The following is a 21,848-nucleotide window of genomic DNA, read 5'->3' as shown; positions in this document are numbered from 1 at the left end:
GAGCATTAATTCTGAGAGGGCTCTCCTGAGCACGTGACCTGTTGACTACACTGATCACATACCATGGTGCTGGCCCCAGTAAGTGCCCAGTTTGCAGAGCGGCTGGGGGCCCTTTGCTGTACATGAAGGACTTAGTGACTGAGATAGCCCCAGTCCCTGCCTTCTGGAGCCCCCGTCCAGTATGAAGATATACTCATCAACAGTGATGACCCAGAGCAGTAAAGGCTGTGACAAATGATCAGAGCTGGGATGGGAAGCCCAGAGCAAGGATCTGACTCAGCCCTGAGAATCAGGGAAGACTTCCTGAAGAATGCAACATCTGAGCTAAAACCTAAATAATGAGTGGGAATTGGATGGAGTGAAGAAAGGTGTCTAAGCAAAGACCAAGAGGTGAAGGGGAAGCATTTTTCATTTTTCACTTTCATGGAATGAAATGCGCCCTATAGTGCTGGGCACACAGCAGCAACCAGGACAGCCCTGGCTCTGCCTTCATGGACCTCCCAGTCTAGAATATAAATCCATCACCAGTGATAACCTGTGTTCAGGGATATGACAGGGGAGCTCAAAGGGGTGCCTGACCCAGCCTGGGCAGTCAGGAGGGGCTTCCCAAGTTAAGACCTGAAGAATGAGAAGCTAGCTGGTTAAGGGTAGGAGCCTAGGAGCTCCTAGTAATTGTCAAGAGCCCAATCAAATCAAAAAGGGTGGAAGGTGAGCCCACAAACTAAAAGAACAAAATCGCCAAAGGCTAAGGACACACGCCTCTCCCAGCCGTGACCTTAAGAGTCGGAGGCCTCCATTTTTAAAGAGGGGAGAGCCGGCTGTGGGACGCTTGGCTCTCAGACGGATCCATAACTCGGAAGTCCTGCGTACGCCTGGGCTGGAAAAAACAACCACCGGCTTTTCCTCCATATTTAATTCGGTATCACAGGAACACCAATAAATAGTTCCTCCCCGTCCCCGCACTCTTCCTCCTGCCCTGCACAGGGCCCCAGGGGCTGGCTTCCCGACGGGGGAAGGCACCTGCAGCCCGGAAAAAGGACCGCAGCTCAGGCCAGCAGAGCCGCAACACCTGTAGTGTTCCGAGTTCCAAAGGGGCGGGCCCAGGCGGCCCGTCAGTGGGCGGGGCCTCACTGGGACGTCCCCCAAAGGGGTGGAGCCGCTCAGGGGGCATGATTCTCGTCGGCCGCTGTCACGATGACGTCCATCCAAATGCGCATGGCCTCGGGGCTGGGCGCCACCATGTAGAAAAGGCGTTCGTAGGTTTTGACGCAGAATGTCAGGCGAGGGTTGGGGCTCTGGGATAAGTGAGGGAGTGCAGGTGGTTAAGAGAACATATAGGTTGGAATTACAGCCTTGCTATGTACACAGGCTGTGTGTCATTGGACAAGTTACTTAGACTCTGAATCTGTTTCCCCATCTGCCCTCCTTAATAATGGCACCTACCTCACTGGGTTACGAGGGTTAAATAAATTAACACAAGGGGCTTAGAATTTTGGGAGAGAGGAGCTTAATAGGAGGACCCATGTTCCTTTCCCCAAGCGTACTTTTTCCTATGTTAGAAATCTAAGCATTCAAATTTCCCCTCTCCGAAATGTAGGTCTCCCTGGTTTGTAACTGGGGAAAGCTAGCATGTTCTACAACCCATTCTTTGAGTACTTACTTGGCCAAGCCCAAATTCGGTAAATCCCTTACATTCATTATCTGTCCTTAACCTTCTCACCTCTGAGGAAATGGGGTGAAATGTCCCCATTTTGCAGGTGAGAAAACTAAGTCACTTTCCTGATGTCCCACTGGTTGCTTTCCAGAGCTCTTTCTAAACACCAGTTGCCAACATTTAAATTTCTGGCACTGCACTGTAATAAAAGTTCGAATTCCAGAGTCCTCTAGGGAAAAAAAAAATGAGGTGACATGGGGCCAATTCTGATTTGGCAACTGCAGGCAGAAGCTGTGATTATTGTCTCCTCTAAATGCTCCCAAGCTGCCCCAGCCCTCATCCTGCCCTCTTCATTCATTTAGCTCCATCTTTGCATCAGTTTGCCACTTTTGCTCCAAGAAAAATAACAGTGGCTGAGAGCCAGAGACTGCGCTCTTAATTTTTGGTCTCTGCAGTGAATTGACCTGTTGATGCCCTGTACTGGATGGAGTACCCTGACAGTGGGGCTGTGGATGGCCTTTCCCGGGAACTAGCTAAGGCTCGACTGCAGGGGCTCACACCAGGACAAGGCAGCACCACGCAGGGACTTCACCTTGAAGGCACAGCGTAGGTGGTCATAATAGACTTCCTCGATGGCTTGGAAGTAGATGACGCCTTTGAGTTTGGACTCTTCCTTGTCTGATGGAGGGAAGTGAGGAAGAAACAGAGCCAGTGAGGGAGGGAGGGAGGGTGTGTGTGTGTGTGTGTGTGTGTGTGTGTGAGGGTGTGTGTGTGTGTGTGTGTGTGTGTGTGTGTGTGTGTGTGTGTGCAGGGTGGGGTCACTGGGCCCAAGGGAGGGAGGGAGGGTGTGTGTGTGTGTGTGTGGCAGGGTGGGGTCACTGGGCCGAAGTCCCGAGACTGGGCTTGCAGTGAGGAATGTGGTGACAGTCTGAAGGTTCGTAAAGCACTGTGGCTGGCAGGTGAGTGAATGTTGATGCTAAATGGGAACTGGTGTAGAAGTCTGGGCAAGACTAGGGAATGGGGTTGGGATCCCAGGTCCCTGATTGCCTTGGTCCCTGACAAGGGAAGGGACTCAAGGAGAAGTCAGATGCGTTGACCCCCCCTAGAAAAAAATCAAGAGGGGCATGGACTCCTGCGTTGTGGAGGTGGGGGAGGGCACTGACTCTGTGGATTCTTGACTCCTCCTGGAAAATAGGGTCTGGGGAGCCAAAATTGTACAAAACTTGTTACCCATGTTGCCGAGAAAGGCTTTCTATAGGAGGGAGAGGATGGAGATCTGGACTCTTGGGTCCTGGGGGAAGAGGGAGCTGGGAGCCCAGACTCGTGGGTTAGGAAGGAGTGGGGGACTAAACTCCTGGACCCTGGGGGAAGAGGGGTGTGGGGGCCTAGAATCCTGAGTCCTGAGAGAGGAAGGGGCTGGGGATCCAGACCCAGGGGCTGAAGAGAGAAGGGGGCGGGGCCGGGACTCTTAGGTGTCTGGTGGGAAAGCCCCGGGAGTGGACTCTCCCAAGGTAAGGGAGGCAGGCTCACAGCGACCAGGCTGGGTTTACCCGCGTAGTAGGCCAGGCGACGGGCCTGGCGGTCAAAGCAGAACCACCGCTTCCTCCAGGTCTTGATGCGACCGCCCATCTTCACCAGTGGCCCGCGGCAGCAGCCCCCAGACACCTGGACATGTGGGCAGTTTTCGGGGTTGTGGCCCCAGCGTTCCAGGTGCTGCTGGAGATCCAAGACCCGTGGGCCAGGAGGGCGGGGTGGGGGCATGGGCGTGGGCGTGGCCTAGGAGAGAAAAGAAGAGGGCAGCTGAGGGCACGGGGTCAGCAGCGCATCCTGAAGCCTGGAGCCCACCGGAGGAGCCAGTCACAGCAGCTCACATGCGAGGCCTCTTCAAATAGTAACACTAACAATGACGGTCATGATAGGGAATCCAGACAGCTACATTTACTCACCATGAACCTGCCCGAGTTTGACCAGCACCAACCCCTCGACTCCCCGCTGCCATCCCCGAGACAGGGTTACTATGAGCATCACATTACAGATGAGAAAAATGAGGTACAAAGAGATGAAGTGATCCAGCCAAGGTGACTCAGAGCTCAGGTGGCAGAGCTGGGGATGGAATCCAGGGCTTCCTGACCTAAGAGCTCACCCTGAAACACCAGGGGCGTGTCAGAGGTGAGGGATGCCTAGGTCAGGGTCCCCAAAGTGGGACCCTCATATACTGCTTCTGTAAAGCAGGAACCAAATAGTGATCAATAAATGAGAGCACTGCCCTGGCTGGTGTGGCTCAGTGGATTGAGCGCCGGCCTGGGGACCAAAAGGTCGCCGGTTCAATTCCCAGTCAGGGCACATGCCTGGGTTGCAGGTCAGGTCCCCAGTTGAGGGCGTGAGAGAGGCAACTGATGACTGTTCCTCTCACATATCATGTTTCTCTCTCTTTCTTTCTCCCTCCTTTCCCCTCTCTCTAAAAATAAATAAATAAAATATTTTTAAAAATAAAGAGAGCACCATTTCCATTACTATTGCTGTGGTGATGAAATTAGTGACTATTACCTGAGCTAAGCACTTTACAGGTATAATTGCTCTGCCCCCTCAAACCCTCTTGGGGGGTAAGTATGTTATTATCCCCACTTTAAAGATATGGAAACCAAGACTCAGAGAGGTTGTCTGTCACCAGGCCCAAGTCACACAGCCAGAGATAACCAAGACAGGGCTCACCAGGTGGTGGTCACCTGGGCAGTCAAAGGGGAGAAGAATTAAATTAAGGCCCTGAAAATGTCTACTGTTGCCAGGCCCAGCCAGATCATACCTACTCTTCCTGAAAGATCCCTGCAAAGAATGGTATGGCCCCCTAGTCAAGAGGCTCAGGGCATGCCCCAGACCCGCATGCAAGCAGAGCCCCTGGGGGATTTTGTTAAAATGCAAACTCAGATTCCATAGTTCCAAGTGGGGTCCTGGGTGGGGTGAGGTTCTGTGCGTCTCATGAGCCCCAGGGACGCTGATGCCGTTGGCCCACAGACCACACTTTGAGTATCGAGGGCTCAGAAGACTGAAGCGAGGCCAGAGCAAGAAGGGATGAGAAACATGAGACTCATTGGAGACAGGGAGACTGAGCAGGGAAGGAGTATGTGGGCTGGGGGGATGAGGTGGAGCAGGGGGAGTCATAGGAGGGGCAGAGGCAGTCTAAAGGACACCCGCTGGGGCCTGGAAGCATATAGGTCATCTTGTCAAATCCATACAGTAACACTGCTGATCACCACGGTGACCCAGCATTTCCCCCCCAAGCCACACATGATTGTCCTTGTCTGACAGCTGAGGAAACTGAGACTTCAGAGAGGAGGTGACTCACCGAGTCACCCAGGTAGGACAGGGTGGAGTCAGCCCGATCCAGGAGCAGGGATGGGCTCCAAACTGTCAACTCCACCTCTGCCCACCCGTGTCACCCCCACGGAACCCAGCCCCTCCCCTCTCGGAGCCTGTTTTCCCGCACTGAGCCTTAGGGGGCTTGTCACAGAACAGGCTGCCTCAGGGATGAGCTCCCTGCTGTCAGGCTCTCCGACCTGGTGATTCCACTTTCAGGCGCAAACCCAGAGACTCACTGTTTAATAAATGATGCTGCTGCGAAGCAGGAGTGCTTCATTTTTAATGAGCTAGAGCTTGTGCTTGACAGCCGGAAGGCTCCCCACCCCTCCGGCTTTATTTTACTCCCTGGCTGTTATCAGCACCTGACATGCACCTTATTTTACTTACTGACTTGGCTTTTTAAAAATTTTTAAATGCTTGTTGTTGTTTTTTTTTAAGATTTCATTTATTTATTTATTTTTAAAGATTTTGTTTATTTATTTATAGAGAGAGGGGAAGGCAGGGAAAAAGAGAGGGAGAGAAACATCAGTGTGTGGTTGCCTCCGCACGCCCTCAACTGGGGACCTGGCCTGCAACCCAGGCCTCTGCCCTGACTGGGAATCAAACTGGCAACCCTTTGGTTTTGCTGGCTGGCACTGAGCCATAGCAGCCAGAGCTGATTTGCCTTAAAAAAAAAAAAAAAAAAGCTTTATTATTATTTTTTAAATCTTCACCTGAGCATATGTTTTATTGATTTTAGAGTGAGAGGAACATCAATATGAGAGAGAAACATCAATCGGTTGTCTCCCATACAGGCCCCAACTGGCTATCAAACCTCCAACCTAGGTATGTGCCCTGCCTGGGAATCAAACCGCAACCTTTCGGTGTATGGGACAATGCTCTAACCGACTGAGGCACCTGGCCAGGGCTAATGGGGCTTTTTGTTTGACATACCACCCCCCACCCCCCAATAAACATCAGCTTCCCCAAGGGCAGGAGTTGTTATTTTGGTCACTGCTGCAACCCAGGGCACCCCATAAATAGAGGTTGAAATAAATAAGGAAAGGACCAGTGTTTTGGAAAACAAAAAGCAAGTTGGGAACAATGCCCTCAGTTTTGGGAAAAATAAATTCACAAAATATGTTTTGATCAGTGTATGTGGAAAAGTGTAAGAAGATTCGAAGGCTTTTTAACAACAGAAAACACTTGCACTTCCAGAGATGAGACAGGGGGGGGGGGCTCAAGGGTGACCTTCATTTTCCCATACTGTCACATTCCTTATAACAAAAATGTAATCGGCTATCAGCAGAAGTAAAAGTAACATTTTAATAAGGAGTCTGTCAGGTGAATCCAGAATGTGAGAAACTCTACAGGATAAATGACTCGATTTTTTTCCATGAAAAAAATGGCATTAAAAAAGTGGGGCCCTGGCTGGTGTGGCTCAGTGGATTGAGTGCAGGCCTGAGAACTGAAAAGTCACCGGTTTGTTTCCCAGTCAGGGCACAGGCCTGGGTTGTGGGCCAGGTCCCCAGTTAAGGGCGTGTGGAGGCAACCACACACTGATGTTTCTCTCCCTCTCTTTTTCCCTCCCTTCCCTTCTCTCTAAAAGTAAATAAATAAAATCTATTATTTGGCTTTGAGCTGTCAGCACCTAAAATAATACATAAAATATAATAGGCACTAAATAAATATTTGACACTGAAAAAAAAAGTGGGGAAGGAAGACTCTTAATCTCAGAGATTTGAGACATTTTTAAAAATGCAGTGTGTGTACTTTGTTTAAATCCATATTTAAATAACCAACTATGAAGAGATATTTTGGAGACAATTAGAGGAATGTGAATATAGAATGTTACAGAATTATTAATAGTCTTGATAAAGTGTGATGGTGGAACTTTCATGTTAAAAAATACTTACAGTGAATCATAGTGAGGTATGGATGAAATGATATCTGGAATTTGCTTTAAAGTTTCCCACTACAGAGTGGGAAGTAGGTGTGCGATTGGTAAAACAAAGTTGGCAACTAAAACGAGATTCAATATTGATCATCACTGAAGCTGCGTGGGGGGTACTTCAGGGTTTGCTCTCTCTATCTTTGCATATTCTTGCATATTTGTAAATAATAAATAGTTTAAAAGAACCCAAAGTAAACAAATAAAAAAATTTAAATGACTTTTAAAAGCTCCCGAATGCAGTTGCCTTATTTTGCAGTCACTGCTGACAGACACCATCACCCACTTACAGAAGCGGACACAGAGGCACTGAGAGGTGGACCATGTCACCGAAGACGGGCCCGTGGGCACAGATGACCGCGGTGGGAATGGGAGCTAGGTCTTTGTAGTTCCCTTCCCTTGCCCAGCCCAGGACACTTTTCGGTGCCAACGGAGAGGAAAGGGTGAGATAAGAAAAGGCAGAGGCCCGGGGGCGAAAGAAGAAGGGGCGGGGCGGGGTGAGGGTGGGAGACTGACCTTGACGGCAGGACCAGCGGGGCCTGAGGACCCTTCCGTGCTCCTTCTGGTTCCTTCCTGTGGATTCAGGACGGGGTCAATGAGGAGGCTAACCAGTGAGATCGGGGGGAAAGGACTGGACTCCTGCGTCTGGGGGAGGAAGAGGCTGGGGGCCCGGGCTCCCGGGTCTGAGGGGGGAGGGGCCGGGGGCCCGGGCTCCGGGTTGAGGGGGGAGGGTCTAGGTCTCACCCTGGCCTTGAGCAGCCGCTCGCGCTCCGCCACCGCCTGCTGCAGGAGCCGCTCCATGCGGGCGATGTCTGCGTAGAGCGCCCCATAGCTAGGAGGAGGAAACAGACCAGGGCAGGTTACCGAGGCCCGGCTTCTTCCCGCATCTCCGCACCTCCTCCCTGACGTCTCACCTATTTACAGAGCCACAGTTCAGCAGCTGATAGAGTGAGTGTCTCCCAGAATCTCCAGCTGCTGGGGGGAGGGCTGAGGCCTCCAGGGGTCCTGGGGGAGAAGAGGCGGGGATAGGGTAGGGGGCTGGGATTCTCCCTTGTCCAAGCCCCTCCACTTCTCTCCCCAAAGGCATCCATGCCAACTTCCTCCATCCTGTGCTGCAGGAAGGGTGGTAGCTGGGAAGGAGGGGGTGGGGGGCTGAAGTGGGGGTCCTCACGAGCACAATGGAGGGACAGAGGTCGGGGGGATCCCCTCTGGCTCAATCTCTCTCCCCTCTTCCGGGACATGCTTCCCGTCCTCTGGAGGCCGAAGGAGCCCTGAAAACACACAAGAAGATTTTCAATTTCAACTGGAAGTCAGAGGACTGACCGCCAAGTAAAACAACCATCTAATTGGCACAGATCAAAAAGCTACTGTAAACGTGAGGCTGAGTGAGAGCTGTCGGCCGCGGAGGACCACACGGTCTGATGTCCAGAATGGGCAAATCCACAGGGACAGGGAGTAGGTTAGTGATCGCCAGGGGCCTGAGGAAGAGGGGCAATTGAGGGGTGATGGCTGAAGGGTACCGGGTTTTGGGGTGGGGGGTAATGAACATGCACTAAAGGTGTGGTGATGTTGGCACAACTCTGTGAATACACTAAAAGCCACTAATTGTACACTTGAACTGGGTGAATTATATTTTAATAAAACTATAAAGAAAAACCCACTGTGTAGCGGGCATGTGGAAAACCCACACATTCCCCCACAAATTGGGGAGGGGAGCAGTCCTATTGAAATAAGCTTTATGGAGGCTCTCTTTAAAAAAAAACAAAAAACAAATGCGTAAATCTTTGAGCCCCGGTTCCACTTGTACGGCTATATCCCATGGATATATTCATATATATGCAAAATGGCTTGAGTTCAAGCTTATTTCCCTCAGAAGCCTGGAGACCACCTAAGTGCCCATATAAGGGGGCAGGGTATATAAACCGGGGATGATCGCACCGTGGAAAATTCTGCAGCATATACAATAAAAGGAGGGGATGTTCTTTATATCCAGAGAAGAAATAATCTCCAAGATAAAAGCAAGTACAGAGCAGTGTGAAGATGACATATCTCTGCATAAAAGAGGGAGAGAGTATATGCATGACAGAATGTATAAACACAAAATATCTCCAAGAAGACACCAGAAACTGGTCACCCTGGCCACCTCCAGCACGTGATGTGAACGGATGGAAATAAAAGTGGACTGCACTTTTCTCTGAATATCCTCCCATGCCTTTTGAACTTTCAACAAGGGGAATGTTAGCTTGTAAAGAAAAAAAGGACAACTAAATGCAACTGTATTCCTGGACCAGAAAAAATTATTATTTTCATTGGTTTTTACTGGAAAAAAAAATTAATGGTACAACTGATGATATGAATAAGATCTGTGGGTTTTTAATAGTATTATCTCAATGAGTTTCCTGAGTTTGGTCACTATACTGTGATTTTGTGTCAGAATGGCCTTGAGCCCTGACAAGTGTGGCTCAGTTGGTTGGGCATTATCCCACAAAGTGAAAGATTGCTGGTTCAATTCCCAGTCAGGGCACATGCTTGGGTTGGGGGTTCGGTCCCTGGTCGGGCAATGTACGAGAGGCAACCGATCCACCAATCAATGTTTCTCTCAAAACAATGTTTCTCTCCCTCGCTTTTTCCCTCCCTCCCCCTCTCTCTAAAAATAAATAAATAAAATATTTTAAAAGCAAATAAAAATAAAAATAATCCCTGGCTGCTGTGGCTCAGTGGATTGAGCGTCGGCCTGCGAGCCAAGTGTCGCTGGTACGATTCCCAGTCAGGGCACATGACTAGGTTGCACGTCGGGTCCCCAGTTGGGGGTGCAAGTGAGAGGCAACCACACAGTGATGTTTCTCTCCCTCTCTTTCTCCCTTCCCCTCTCTCTAAAAATAAATAAAGTAATTAATAAAAAATAAATGAATAAAAATAAATGGTCTTCACTTTATGTAATAATACAGAAGTATTTAGGGGTAAGGGGGAATAACACTTCAGAAAAGGATAATAAATTGTGGTGTGTGTGTGTGTGTTTGTGAACAGAGACAGGGAAAGAATAATAAAGCAAATGTTCAATATGGTAAAATGTTAATTACAGAATCTGAATAACAGCTACACAGGAATTCTTTCTACTATTTCTGTAATTTTTCTATAAGTCTTAAGTTATTTCAAAATGAAGAGTTATGAAAAAATGAAAATAAACATACATGAGAACAATCAATAAAGAAATAAAGAAATAAAGTTAAAATCAGTTTTTAAAGAACAAACAGCAACAGCTCTGCATGGATAATAAAGAATAATTTTAAAAGTTTCATAATTTGAGCACCAATAAGGATACTCACTACTATAGATTGTAACTCATCAACTAGATTTAATCCATGAGATAATAACAGTAAAGGGAAAATTGACTTGGTTACCTTGGGAGGATGCAAGAGAACCAACTCGATTTTGAAGACAGGTGAATAAAGTGAAACCAACAAGCATTTTCCCTACATTTCCTACAAAAATCAAACCTCTGAGTAATAATACAGTAAAAGAAGGCAAGTCCCTTTGTATAGAAATATTTCAATCATACAAATAAATGTATCATCAGAAACTGCTGGGGACGAAGAGAAAAGGGTGTTATAGGAGAAGGTCACCTTCTGCCCTGGCCAGGCAGCTCAAAAGGCTGTGGGTTTGATCCCTGGCCATGGACATACCTGGGTTGCGGGTTGCAGGTTCAGTCCCTGGCGGGGGCTTGTGTGGTAAGCAGCCAATCAATGTTTCTCCTTCTCTTTCTCTCTGTCCTCTCTCTCTCCCCCTTCCTCTCTATGGTCAATGAACATATCCTCAGGTGAGGATTTAAAAAAAAGGGGGGCCACCTTTCACCTGGAAGACCAGGGACAGCCTTCTGGACAGTGACCGGAAGCCCAAAGATAAGAGCTGGCCAGGGAAGATGAGCAGAAGTGTTCCAGGTAGAAGAACTGGCCAGTGCAAAGGTCCTGAGGCAGGAACACGTATGGCTGGTCTGTGCTCCTGTAGCTGAGCAGAGTACTGAGTGGTGAGAGGTGGGCAAGGCCCTGATCATGCAGGGGCTGGCGGGCCACAGTGCGGGGGCCTTTGATGGGGAGGACTGAAGTAGCAGGGCTGTTGTGTGCAGAAAAGATTGTTTGGAGATTAAAAATAAGATGGAGGCACCAGGAGGAAGCCAGTATAGGGTCACACAAACCAGAGATGGGGGTGGAAGTGGATAGAAGGATGCTGATAATTGTAATACGACTACTAATTGTAACTGTAATCAGATTACCAGCGGCCCACATCCACTGAGCACCTGCTCTGTACCAGGCCCCATGCTAAGTCTAACCATCAGCCCGTGGGTGCTGTCATTATCCCCATACTGCAGCTAAGTAAACTGAGGCACAGAGACGTATCTAAGGTCAGCCAGCTGGGAAGTGGCAGGACAGGTATCTGAACCCAAACAGAGACAGTACTCTTAGACATCACATGATCCTGGAAAGAAGAGGTGGAATTTGAGGATTTAATAGGACTTGGAGTGAGAGAGAAGGGCAAGGGGGTGAGGAGTTATCCACCTGATTATGTTTATCTGGCTGAGTAAAGAAATACTCCCTCGCCATGGCTGGTGTGGCTCAGTGGACTGAGCAGCGGCCTGCGAACCAAAGGGTCACAGGTTCGATTCCCAGTCAGGGCACATGCCTGGGTTGCAGGCCAGGTCCCCAGCTGGGCGCGTACCAGTGGCAACCAATCGATTTATCTCTCACACAACAATATTTCTCTCCCTCTTTCTCCCTCCCTTCTCCTCTCTCTAAAAATAAATAAATAAAATCTTTAAAAAAAGAAAAAAGAAAAGAAATACTCCCTGGACTCTGCTGTGCCCTGCAATCCCCAGTTGCTCCCTCTGAACCAGTGCTGACCACCAAGCCCACCTGGACTCTGAAGGATTCCTAGAAACCCCGGTCTCCAAAAAGGCACGGGCCATGGAAACAGGCAGGCTTGGTTCAGACCTAGCTCTGTCGCTTCCAGGGTGTGTGACTTTGGCAGGTCATTTCTCCTCCCAGGCTAGACTTCCCTGCTGTGAAGTAGGCGATGACCCATTGTCCTGCCATAGTAGGTGCAAAGATTAAATGAGTGACCTCATGCAAAGCACACAGAAGAGTGCCTGGCCCAGCCCCCCGGGTGACACCCACGTGCAAGAGGGATATGAGGCCCACATCAGCAGGTGCAGAGTCCACCTGGCCTTAGAAGCTACATGTCCACAGGAGCCAGCAACTCAGGAAACGACTCTATAGGAATGGACACAGCTTCCCACAGAGTATTTATAAACATGCAACTTAGAAGGGTCATATTTACTGTAAGTCGGTTGCCTGGCAACCCAACTGATACTCCACCTTATCAGGCTTCCAGGGAAATCAGACAGTCTATTTCCCAGACATTATCTGCTCACCCTTTGCCCAGTTAATAGGACTTACTTTGGGGAGTTCTTCTGAACAAAAAATAAAATGACATATATAGTCATAAAATTGTATATACATAAATTATACAAAATATCATTTCATGAATATACATGAATACATGCAATTTCACGTCAAGTTGCCAATATCTGACTGTTTTTCACCTCCAAATAATAGCAATTCCGTATGGTTCAAAGGGATAAAAAGGCTTTAAGCAGACCCTGGCCTACATTAATCTCTCGAAAGTGATTGCAATTATTAATATTAATTAATAAGTAGTCCTGTCCTGGCTGGTGAGGCTCAGTGGACAGAGTGCCAACCTGTGAACCAAAGGGTCCCCAGTTCAATTCCCAGTCAGTACACATGCCTAGGTTGCAGGCCAGGTCCTCGGTTGGGGGTATGTGAGAGGCAACCACACACTGATGTTTCTCTCCCTCCCTCCCTCCCTTCCCCTCTAAACCTTAAATAAATAAAATCTTAAAAAAAAAAAAAAAATGTAGTCCTGGCCAGATAGCTCAGTTGGTTAGACAATTGTCCTGATATGTCAAGGTTGAGGTTTGATCCCTGGTCAGGGCACATACAGGAATTGGCCAATAAATGCATAAATAAATGGAACAACAAGTCTATGTTTCTCTCTCTCTAATAATCAATCAATCAATAAAAAAAATTTTAAGGTAACATTTAAAAAATATTAATAAGAAAGACTATAATACATTGTATATTACATGTCATATGTATATTAGACAATATACTAATATTCATTAATGTTATTATTGTGTGTACAAAGACACACACACATATGTCTTTATAGCAGTATTGCTTAAATTGCAAAAACTCAAATCACCACCCACAGAGGGAGGGTGGCTCAGTGCCACCATGTAGAATTGTGTCTACAGGGAGGCCCAGAGCAGGTGCAGTGTAGGCTCTGAAGACAGAATGCCTGGGTTCAAATCCCAGCTCTGCCACATACTAGCTAGGTAAGTAACTTCACCTCTCTGCCTCAGTTTCTCCACCTGTAAACTGGAGATAAGAACTTACTTCGTTGATTCTTTGCAAGACCAAATGTGTGAATCATGTGAAGCATTTAAAGCAGTGCCTGGCACAAGATAAAGACTCAGTAAACATCAGCTGTCATTAGTATTACTGTTATTGTTTATACTGTTATTATCACAGAGTCATTAACCTTGATGAGTCAGCTCTAAAGGTATCAGTGGAAAACGATCACCATGGCAGAGTATTAAGTTATAAAATGAAAGCCAACTAACTCAGAGCCAATATACACATTTTTGCAAAAAAACCAAAAACAAACCTTAACATGATATAACAAGAGTTACCAATTTCTAAGCACTTACCCCACACCCAAACAACTGAAACAAAACTTTTGTCATCTAACTTTCCCCCGCCACAGGCACCACACTCTGCCATTGTCTATTCTATTTCATTGAAAAAATCAGTAGCAACGTATTCAAAAAACCATTGTCCTATTATTAATAAGGTGGGACCACCCATGTTTCAGAAGGTCTGGAAGGAAGGATACTCTAGAAACAGGAAGCTGTACTGCTTCTGGGGAGGGGGCTGTGGGCCGGTGGGGTGGGGGGAGGAGGCCTTCTCATTAATATGCCCTGTTCAGATGCTTTTAAAATTTACTCCTGGGTGTTTTCATTTCTCCAGGGGAGGGGTGGCATGTTAGGCAGAAGGAAAACAAAAATTAAGCTGGAGCCTGATAAAACTAAAAACACCCCTTAATCAAGTTTCCCTGCCCCCGTGGCAGAGAAAGCCAGAGTGGGGGTTCTGGAGACAAAATGACCAGCGGGACAGAAGGGAAGCACCTGCAGGGAGCTGTGAACAGAGAAGAGGCAGGAAGAGCCGGAGGCGGCAGTGTGTGCGCTGGGGTCCTGGAGCACCAGCAACTGGCGGTCTGTCTTCTGGGTGAACAGGAGCTGCAGGGGAGGGTGACTGTTAATGGGAGCTGGAGGGATCACAGAGGACCCACTAGTTCCAGGATGCTCTGGCCACTGTCCCCAATGCAAGCCCATTTCTCAGATGGAAAAATAAAGGCCCGAAGTCACAGGAGGGCTGAACGTGGTCTTACTGTTCAATCTACTAGCGTGAGTAAGGACGGTGGGCAGAGACTGCCCTGCCATTTCCCTGAGGAGGAGGAACTGGGGGCCCGAACTCCTGGGTCCCAACGATAAAGGGGATTAGAGGCTGAGAATCCTGGATCCCAAGGGAGGAGGGGTCCGAGGGCCTGGACTCCTGGGTCTGAGGGAGGAGGAGCTCACTGGTGCATGAAATCCCCATACCTTAGTGAGGGCCTGGTTGGGCTCAGCGAAGTCTCTGCCGGCACTTCCCTGAAGGCAGTTAAGCTCCAGTAGTCGGCTCCGCTCCTAGCGGAAGGCAAGGCATCACCACCTGCCACCCCTCAGTCAGAATGGCCTATCCCAGCAGCAGGGAGGCGATGGGAGGCCCCAGGGGAAGTAGGACTGGACGGGGGGGCGGGGGGCACCCACTTGTGTCAGGGCCTGAAGGGCTTCCTCCTTCTTCCTGCTCAGCCCCCGGCTCTCAGCTGCCATCTGCTCTCCCAGCGACTTCAGCTGCTCCTCCAAGACCTGGATCCGGCGCTGCAAGTCACCCCCGGTGCCCTCATTACTCAGCTGCCCCCAGGTGCCCGGTGGGCTCCTACAGAACCAGCTTGGGGTTTGCTCTACCCCATAACAGAGACCCTGGGACCTGGGTGGCTGGGAGGGGCTGGGGGGGACTCAGAGTTAAGCTCCCTGGTGCTTTCTTCCCTTTGGGGGAATCCAGAAGAGGGGACAGACAGAGACCAAGGGACACAGAGACCCAGAGAGAGTTGCCAAAGACAGAAAGAGACAGACAGAGAAACAAACCAGAAGGACCTATACAGATATTGAGGCAGAGATGCAGAGAAAGAAGACAGGCCTGATCCCTGGGTGGTGTGGCTCAGTGGACTGAGCACCGGCCTGTGAACCACTGGGCCACCGGTTTGATTCCCAGTCAGGGCACATGCCTGGGTTGCGGACCAGGTCCCCAGTTGGGTGTGTGTGAGAGGCAACCACACATGGATGTTTCTCTCCCTCTCTTTTTCTCCCTCCCTTCTCCTCTCTCTAAAAATAAATAAATAAAACCTTAAAAAAAAGAAAAAGAAGACAGGGCAGAAACAGAGCACAGATGAACAGAAGCTGTGTGAGACAGGAAAGGGAAAGAGAGTGACAGAAAAGAGACCCAGAAATAGAAGTGGAGAAAGAAGGCACACATCAGAACTTTCTGAACCAAGATTCCGGGAAACCTGGTGTTAAGTATAATCAAACATGTCACTTTTCCCAGCAGGCCTTATGACACTCCCAGGAAGGAGGGTGGCAGCATCTTTTTGCTCTAGGGTTTGACAGGCAGAGAGTATAGTGGTGAAGACCGAATAGGTTCAAATCCCAGCTCTGTCCTTTACAAACTAAGTGACTTGGAAAAGATGACGTGAGTACGCTGACCTTCAGTTTCTTCATTTATAAAACAGGAAAAAAATAAGGCTTGCCTCCTAGGATTGTTGTTCAGATTCAATGATTAAATAGACGTCAGCTACTGTCACTATTGTGAGGCATATGACATGGGTAGGAAACAGAGAAAGGGCCAGACATGGAGCAGAAAAGACAGAGGGCGGCGTGAGGGAGGCAGGCCAGTGCAGCCCAGCTCACCCGGTGCTGAGCCAGGCTGGCCTGAAGCTCCGGGACCTTGGGGTCCCGCAGGCATGCTCCAGAGCTATCCCGAGGATCCTCCTCCTCCCGCCGGCTCTCCCGCTCCAGTTGCTGGAACTCCAGGTCCTCGTAGGCACGCTGGGCCACATCCAGCTGTTCCCTCATCTGTGGGCGGAAATGCAAAAGGGCTGGAAGCCTGGATCCACCCGCCTCCCCCAGGCTCAGGGGAGTGAAGGGCTGGGCCCGAGTTGCTGGTCAACAGGAGAGGAGGCACTGAGGATCTAGACTCATGTCCTGGGGGTTAGGGGACTCTGGGAGGAGGGGACTGAAGGCTTGGACTCCTGGGTCTGGAGGAGGGAGGGACCTGGACACGGGGTCCCTGAGAGGGTCCAAAGGGCCCTCACCTCCTGCATGGCCTGCAGGAGCCGCTCACGCTGGTCCTCTGGCTGGGAGTCGAGCTGGTCCTGGGCCTCCCGGAGTCTCTGGCGAAGACCCTCCACTCGATTCCGCTCCTGACTCAGCCGCCTCTGCTCCTGAAAGAACAGGCTTTGAGCCTCCCCCTGAGCACAAGGGACGGACACAGGGGTCAGCAAGGGCCAGGCCCGCCAGACCTCAGGCCCCCTGCCTGGGGCTGGCTTCATAAGGACAGGGACCGTGTGTGTCTGGTTCACTCTGGCGCTGGCCTGCCCAGAGGAGGCATCATATAAACAATTGCTCAAGAAATGAATGAAGGCAAAGCATATGCGTGCTGGGTGACTGATACCGGGACCCAGAGCAGGAGCTGAGACCTGGTTCCTGGGCTCCAGGTGGGGACACAGCCAGTTACAGCCTGGGACAATCAGGGCAATGAAATGCAGAGGGGGGAGCAATTTCTCTTGGGGTTTTCCGGGATGTAAGGATTTTCAGGTGAGCCTCAAAAATCAGAGAGCATTTAGACCAAAAGAGATAGAGGCGGCTGGGAGGGCATTTTGGGGAGAGGGAAGAGCATGTTGCCAATGCACCATGGAGTTGAAAAGCATGAGAAGTTTAGGGGCAAACTTTGGTCAGGGAGGAAGATGTGGTGGAGGAACGAGACAGTGGCGCAGCAGGAGACGACAGTGGAAAGGTGGGCTCAGCTTATGTTGTGTTTGGTCAGCCAGGCCAAGGAGCCCTTATCCTGGGGCAATGGGGAGCCATGGAAGGATTGAAAGGATGGAGTGGGACCTAGGTGTGAATTCATCCCTTTGGGACATGAGTTCGAGGAGCTGAGACCAGCTCCTTCATGAGTCCTCCAAGCAATGAGGATGAAACCTGCACCCGGCCTGGGCAGTGGGGACGCAAAGGGGATCGAATAGACAGAGAGAATCAGGGAACAGAAAGGACAGGACATGTTGACTAATAGGCTTGGGTGTGAAAGATAGGGAGGTGTGCAGAGCAAGGTCCGGGACTCTGGCCTGGTGATGGAAGGATGAGATAGGAATAATGTAGAAAAGGGTGTTGCTGAGGTCAGCTTTGGTAATGGTGACTGAGAAGGGCCCAGGCCCTTGGGTCTGAGGGGGGAGGGGCTGGGGGCCCGGACTCACAGGTCTGAGGGAGGAGGGGCCGGGGGCCTGGGACTCCTGGGTCTGAGGGAGGAGGGGCTGGGGGGCCAGGACCCCTGGGTCTGAGGGAGGAGGGGCTGGGGGGCCAGGACCCCTGGGTCTGAGGGAGGAGGGGCCGGGAGCCCAGACCCCTGGGTCTGAGGGAGGATGGGCTGGGGGGCTAGACTCCAGGGTCCTGGGGGAGGAAGGAACATGTAAGAACCGGTATGTTAAGCAGGACACAGAGGTCTGATTATGGGAGAGAAATCAGGGCTGAGAGAAATAGGCTCTTTGAAGACCCAGCCCACGGAAATTACAACATACAAGATAAGAGCAAAGAGAACAATTGATAGAATTACAAAGTTACCATCTCCGGAGTGATGATGTTAACCGATCCCAGCAATGACCACCAATGGGTGGATGTTAAAGCCTTTAGGTAAATGATTATCATGAAGGGATCGGAGTGACCTACTAAGGTCTGGACATCCAGAGACGATGTTTCCCTGACATGGCCCACAGGAGGCACCAAGCACATCTGATCCAGCCTGTACCTCTAACCCACCACCTGCTGCGAGAAAGAGGCACACGGCAAAGGCAAAGGACACGGGCCACGTCCTGACCATGGGACAGAAGACTTGGCTTCTCCAACAAGTGGTGTGGAAAGCAATAAGAGGTAGGGGCTATTAGGAGTGAAATAGGTAAGGAAAAAGAAAAAAACAAATAAAATAAAATCAGGGGGAAAAAAGGCATAAAACAACACACATGACATTTCAACCCTTTTGGGGACCGGATTCAAACAGCCAACTGTTAGGCGGCATTTTTGAGACAATCTGGAAACATGAAAACAGGAGCTAAGACAATATTAAGAATTTATTAATGTAAAAGGGAGTTCTTATTCAAAAGTAATGTGATATCTGGGATAGGCTTTCAAAACTAAGACTAGGGAAGCAAATTGAGGGATAGAAACAGGAACGGCAGTTAATCGCTGCTGAAGCCAGTGAGCACAGGCTCTTCTACTTTTACTGTGTGATTTTTTCACCTTATGACATTAAAAGAGCAAAGAGAGAGGGGCAAAAGAACAGGCCCCAGTGATTCAGGCCCCAGAATCATGGTCAGGGAGGCGGGAGGAAAATAAGGAGAGGCATCTGTCCATCACCGCCTCCCACCCCAGCCCAAGTATCCCCATTTGCGGAACAGGGGTAACCCCGCTCCTAGGAGCCCAGCCTAATCCCAGAAGCCGCCGACAAGGAAGAAAACTGATGATGAAAACCAACAGTGAGACCAACAGACCTGCGCCCGCTGTTCCCGCTGCTCCCGGCTGCCCTGCTCCCTGTCCACCTGCTGCTCTAGCAGCTCCTGGAGCTGCTCCTCCTCCCGGCGGGCGGCCACTCGCTCCCCAGCCAGCTCACCCCGCAGCAGGGCCACCTCGACCTCCATCTGCAGAGAGAATGCAAAGGCTGGGGCCCGGAGGTCTAGGGAAGGAGGGGCTGGAGGCCTAGAATTGGATCCCATGGGAGGCTTCCCACGAGGTCCGCAGCCTCACCTCGATCCTCAGCTCCTTCCTCTGGCGCTGGAGCTCCTTCACTCGCTGCTCCATCAGGGCCACTCGAGTCAGTGCCTCCAGCTGCTGCTCTCGAAGCCGCTGTGCTGCCCCTCGCACCCCTTCCTTAGACTGGGTGGGTGTGGGGGGCGCAGCCGGGGTCTGTAGGGAAGGCAGGGCCTCCCCCTGAGATAAAAGAGGGTGTAGTCAAGTGGAGAGGCCTTGGCCCCTGTGGTCACTAAATAGGCCTGTGCCCTACCTCGTACTTCCTCAGGGGGTCTTAATCGGCCTAACTCAACCACCAAGCTTTTTTTTTTTTTTTTTTTTAAGATTTTTTAAAATGTATTTTAGAGAGAGTGGAAGGCAGGCAGAGAGGAAAACATCAATGTATGGTTGCCTCTCCAGCGCCCCCAGCTGGGGACCTGGTTCGCAACCCAGGCATGTGCCTTGTCTGGGAATCGAACTGGCGACCCCTTGGTTTACAGGCCGGTGCTCAATCCACTGAGCCACACCAGCCAATGTGCAACCATCACACTTTTATACAAGGGATGTGCAAGTCTGGTGACCACCCGGCCCCAAAAGCTCGCAGTTTCGGAAGCCAACTCAAGGAAGGTGTTTCTTTTTCTCTAACCAGGTCCTATTCTCTGGACATCAAGTCCTCGTAGGCCCCTGGATCTCTCTCCGCCCCAAAGTCTCTCTTGAGTCTTTTACCCTGTTTCCCTGGACTCCATCTCTGCCACTCAGTATCTGTCTTCTGTCTCTGAATTGCTACTTCTCTTCCTTGGAGTATCTCCTTCTCTCAATGTTTCTGTCTCTATTTCTGAGCATCTCTGTCCTATTTTTCTGGATTCCTGTCTCTATACCATCTCTCTGAGTCTCTCCCTGGTCTTCCTGTGTCTCTGTCTCTTCTGGGCCTTTTCTTTTAATTTTATTTATTTATTAAATCCTCATCCGAGGGGGAAAGGGAGGGAGGGAAGGAGGGAGGGAGAGAGAGAGAGATACAAGAGAGAAACATCAGCCAGCTGCTTCTCTCTCCTGCCCCACAGGGGACCGAACCTGCAACCCAGGCATGTGCCCTAACAGGGAATCGAATCCGCGACCTTTCGGCTTACTGGACAATGCTCCAACCGGCTGAGCCACACCGGCCAGGGCTCCCTTGGGTCTCTGTCTCTCAGTCTCCCTGCTCTGGGTCTCTGTCCATCTGGTCTCTCTCTGTCGGTCTCTAGGTGTCTCTGTCTTTCACTCGGTCTGAGCCTCCCTGGCCCTGTGTCCGTGTCTTTGTCTCAGGAGTTTCCATATCTCTGGGGCTCTCTCCCTGTCTCCGGATTTCTATCTGCTCTCTTCACACCTGTCTCTCGCTGTCTCTTGACCTGCTCTGGGCCTCGCCCCTCACCCCCACCCCCTGCCCTCCTGGTCCCTTACCGCGTCGCGGCTGCTCTCAGTGCTGCTGCCTTCGGCCACTTCTTCCTCTTCTTCCTCCCGCTGCTCAGCTCCTCGGCCGCTAGAAAGCTCCGCGGGGACCTCGGGAGCCTCCTGCTCGCGGGGGTCCTCTGTGTGCTTCCGGGGCTGGGCGGCTCCTTTGGGCTGAACCTCCGCATCGCACTCTGGGACCGGGGGCGGCGGAGTCCCCACGTCTGGGCTGCTCGGAGTCCCCATGGCGGTGGTGCGCGGCCGCGGAGTGGGCGGGGCCCGGGGGCGGGGGCGGGGCCTGACGCCGTGCAGGCGCGGTCCGGGAGGCCTGAGCGCTCCGCCCAAGCGTTCCAAGGGGCGAGGCCTAAGAGTTCAAAGGAAGGCACTGAGCATTCCGGGGGCGCGGCCTGGAGTCTTCGGGGGCGAGATTCGATGGCTCTCGCCACGCCCCCGAAGACGGGACCGGATTGAGTTCCGGACTCAATAGGGTCCTAGGTCGCCCCCTATTGGTTTCTCCCTTCTATCCAGGTGTAGCACCTTGTACCCTCCCAGCAGCCGCCCCTGCCCCCACAATCCCTGGACCCCAGCGACCCCGGGTCTCCTTCTCCCTCGGGGACTCCAGGAGTCCCTGCTCTCCGGAGCCTGGTAGACCTGGCTCCGACCCCCGTGGAGAGGCGTCTATGCCACCTCACCCGGGACCCAGGAGTCGGGGCTCCTAGTCTCCCTCTCTCCAGACACACCAGGAGTCTGAATCCTCAGCTCCTCCAGGGAGCTGAAGTCCCAAACTCCAGCCTCCTCCACCCCACCCCCACAATCCCTGGACCACCCCCCCTCCACCCCCCGTGGACCTAGGAGGCCAAGTCTCCAGCCCGCTGTTGCCCGCAGCCCCGGCCCCCTCACCCGCTTAGGATTCGGCGCGCTCCCCTCTGCACTCCGGACGCTGTCGTTTCAGCCTCCGAAACAGGTGGCTGGGGAAGAGGGAGGAGACAGGCTGCTCTGTCCCCCTCCACAGCAGCCCGGAAGTGGAGGGGGGGCACAACAGGTCCAACAGCTCCCGAGGGAGGAGGCAGCCGACCTGCTTGCCCCGCCCGCGACCTTGGCATCCGGGCATCCCGGCCCCACCAGCCCCCACCCTCGGAAAGCCCAGCATCGCGACCCCCTCCCCTCTGCTTCTAGCGCCCCCATTCCTGTCCCTTGGAGGTTCAAGTATCTTGGTCACATATGTAGAAACGCCTCCCTAACGCCGGGATCCTGGAAAT

At 51.2% G+C, this 21,848-nt stretch overlaps 1 protein-coding gene across 1 annotated transcript; it reads right to left on the bottom strand.

Annotated features, from left to right (window-relative positions):
- Positions 1-895: 895 nt before the first annotated feature.
- PHLDB3 (pleckstrin homology like domain family B member 3) lies at positions 896-21,611 on the bottom strand. The gene is made up of 16 exons (XM_090260089.1): positions 21,490-21,611; positions 20,602-20,953; positions 19,183-19,365; positions 18,930-19,076; positions 16,485-16,613; positions 16,081-16,245; positions 14,884-14,994; positions 14,677-14,760; positions 14,203-14,313; positions 8,113-8,212; positions 7,856-7,946; positions 7,686-7,773; positions 7,458-7,514; positions 3,205-3,430; positions 2,247-2,332; positions 896-1,295 (listed from the first exon to the last, which is right to left on the bottom strand). Exons 2-16 carry the CDS (start codon positions 20,833-20,835, stop codon positions 1,161-1,163), a joined length of 1,947 nt encoding a protein of 648 aa, XP_090116215.1. The 5' UTR covers positions 20,836-20,953; positions 21,490-21,611; the 3' UTR covers positions 896-1,160.
- Positions 21,612-21,848: the final 237 nt, after the last annotated feature.

The sequence above is a fragment of the Furipterus horrens genome, unplaced genomic scaffold (genome assembly GCF_987537825.1).
Source record: "Furipterus horrens unplaced genomic scaffold, mFurHor1.1.pri manual_scaffold_13, whole genome shotgun sequence".
In the NCBI taxonomy this organism is placed as follows: domain Eukaryota; kingdom Metazoa; phylum Chordata; class Mammalia; order Chiroptera; family Furipteridae; genus Furipterus; species Furipterus horrens.
The sequence above is the reverse complement of the archived record's forward strand: the minus strand, read 5'-3'. Positions and strand labels throughout refer to the sequence as shown.

Bases quoted from the DNA above. Each gene is read 5' to 3' on its own strand.
- PHLDB3 (XM_090260089.1), bottom strand. From the start codon at position 20,835: ATGGGGACTCCGAGCAGCCCAGACGTGGGGACTCCGCCGCCCCCGGTC. The intron at 14,314-14,676 runs GTATGGGGATTT...CCTCCCCTGCAG, and splicing joins CCAACCAGGCCCTCACTAAG to CTCCTGTTCACCCAGAAGAC. The intron at 7,515-7,685 runs GTGAGACCTAGA...CTGAATCCACAG, and splicing joins AGCGGCTGCTCAAGGCCAGG to GAAGGAACCAGAAGGAGCAC.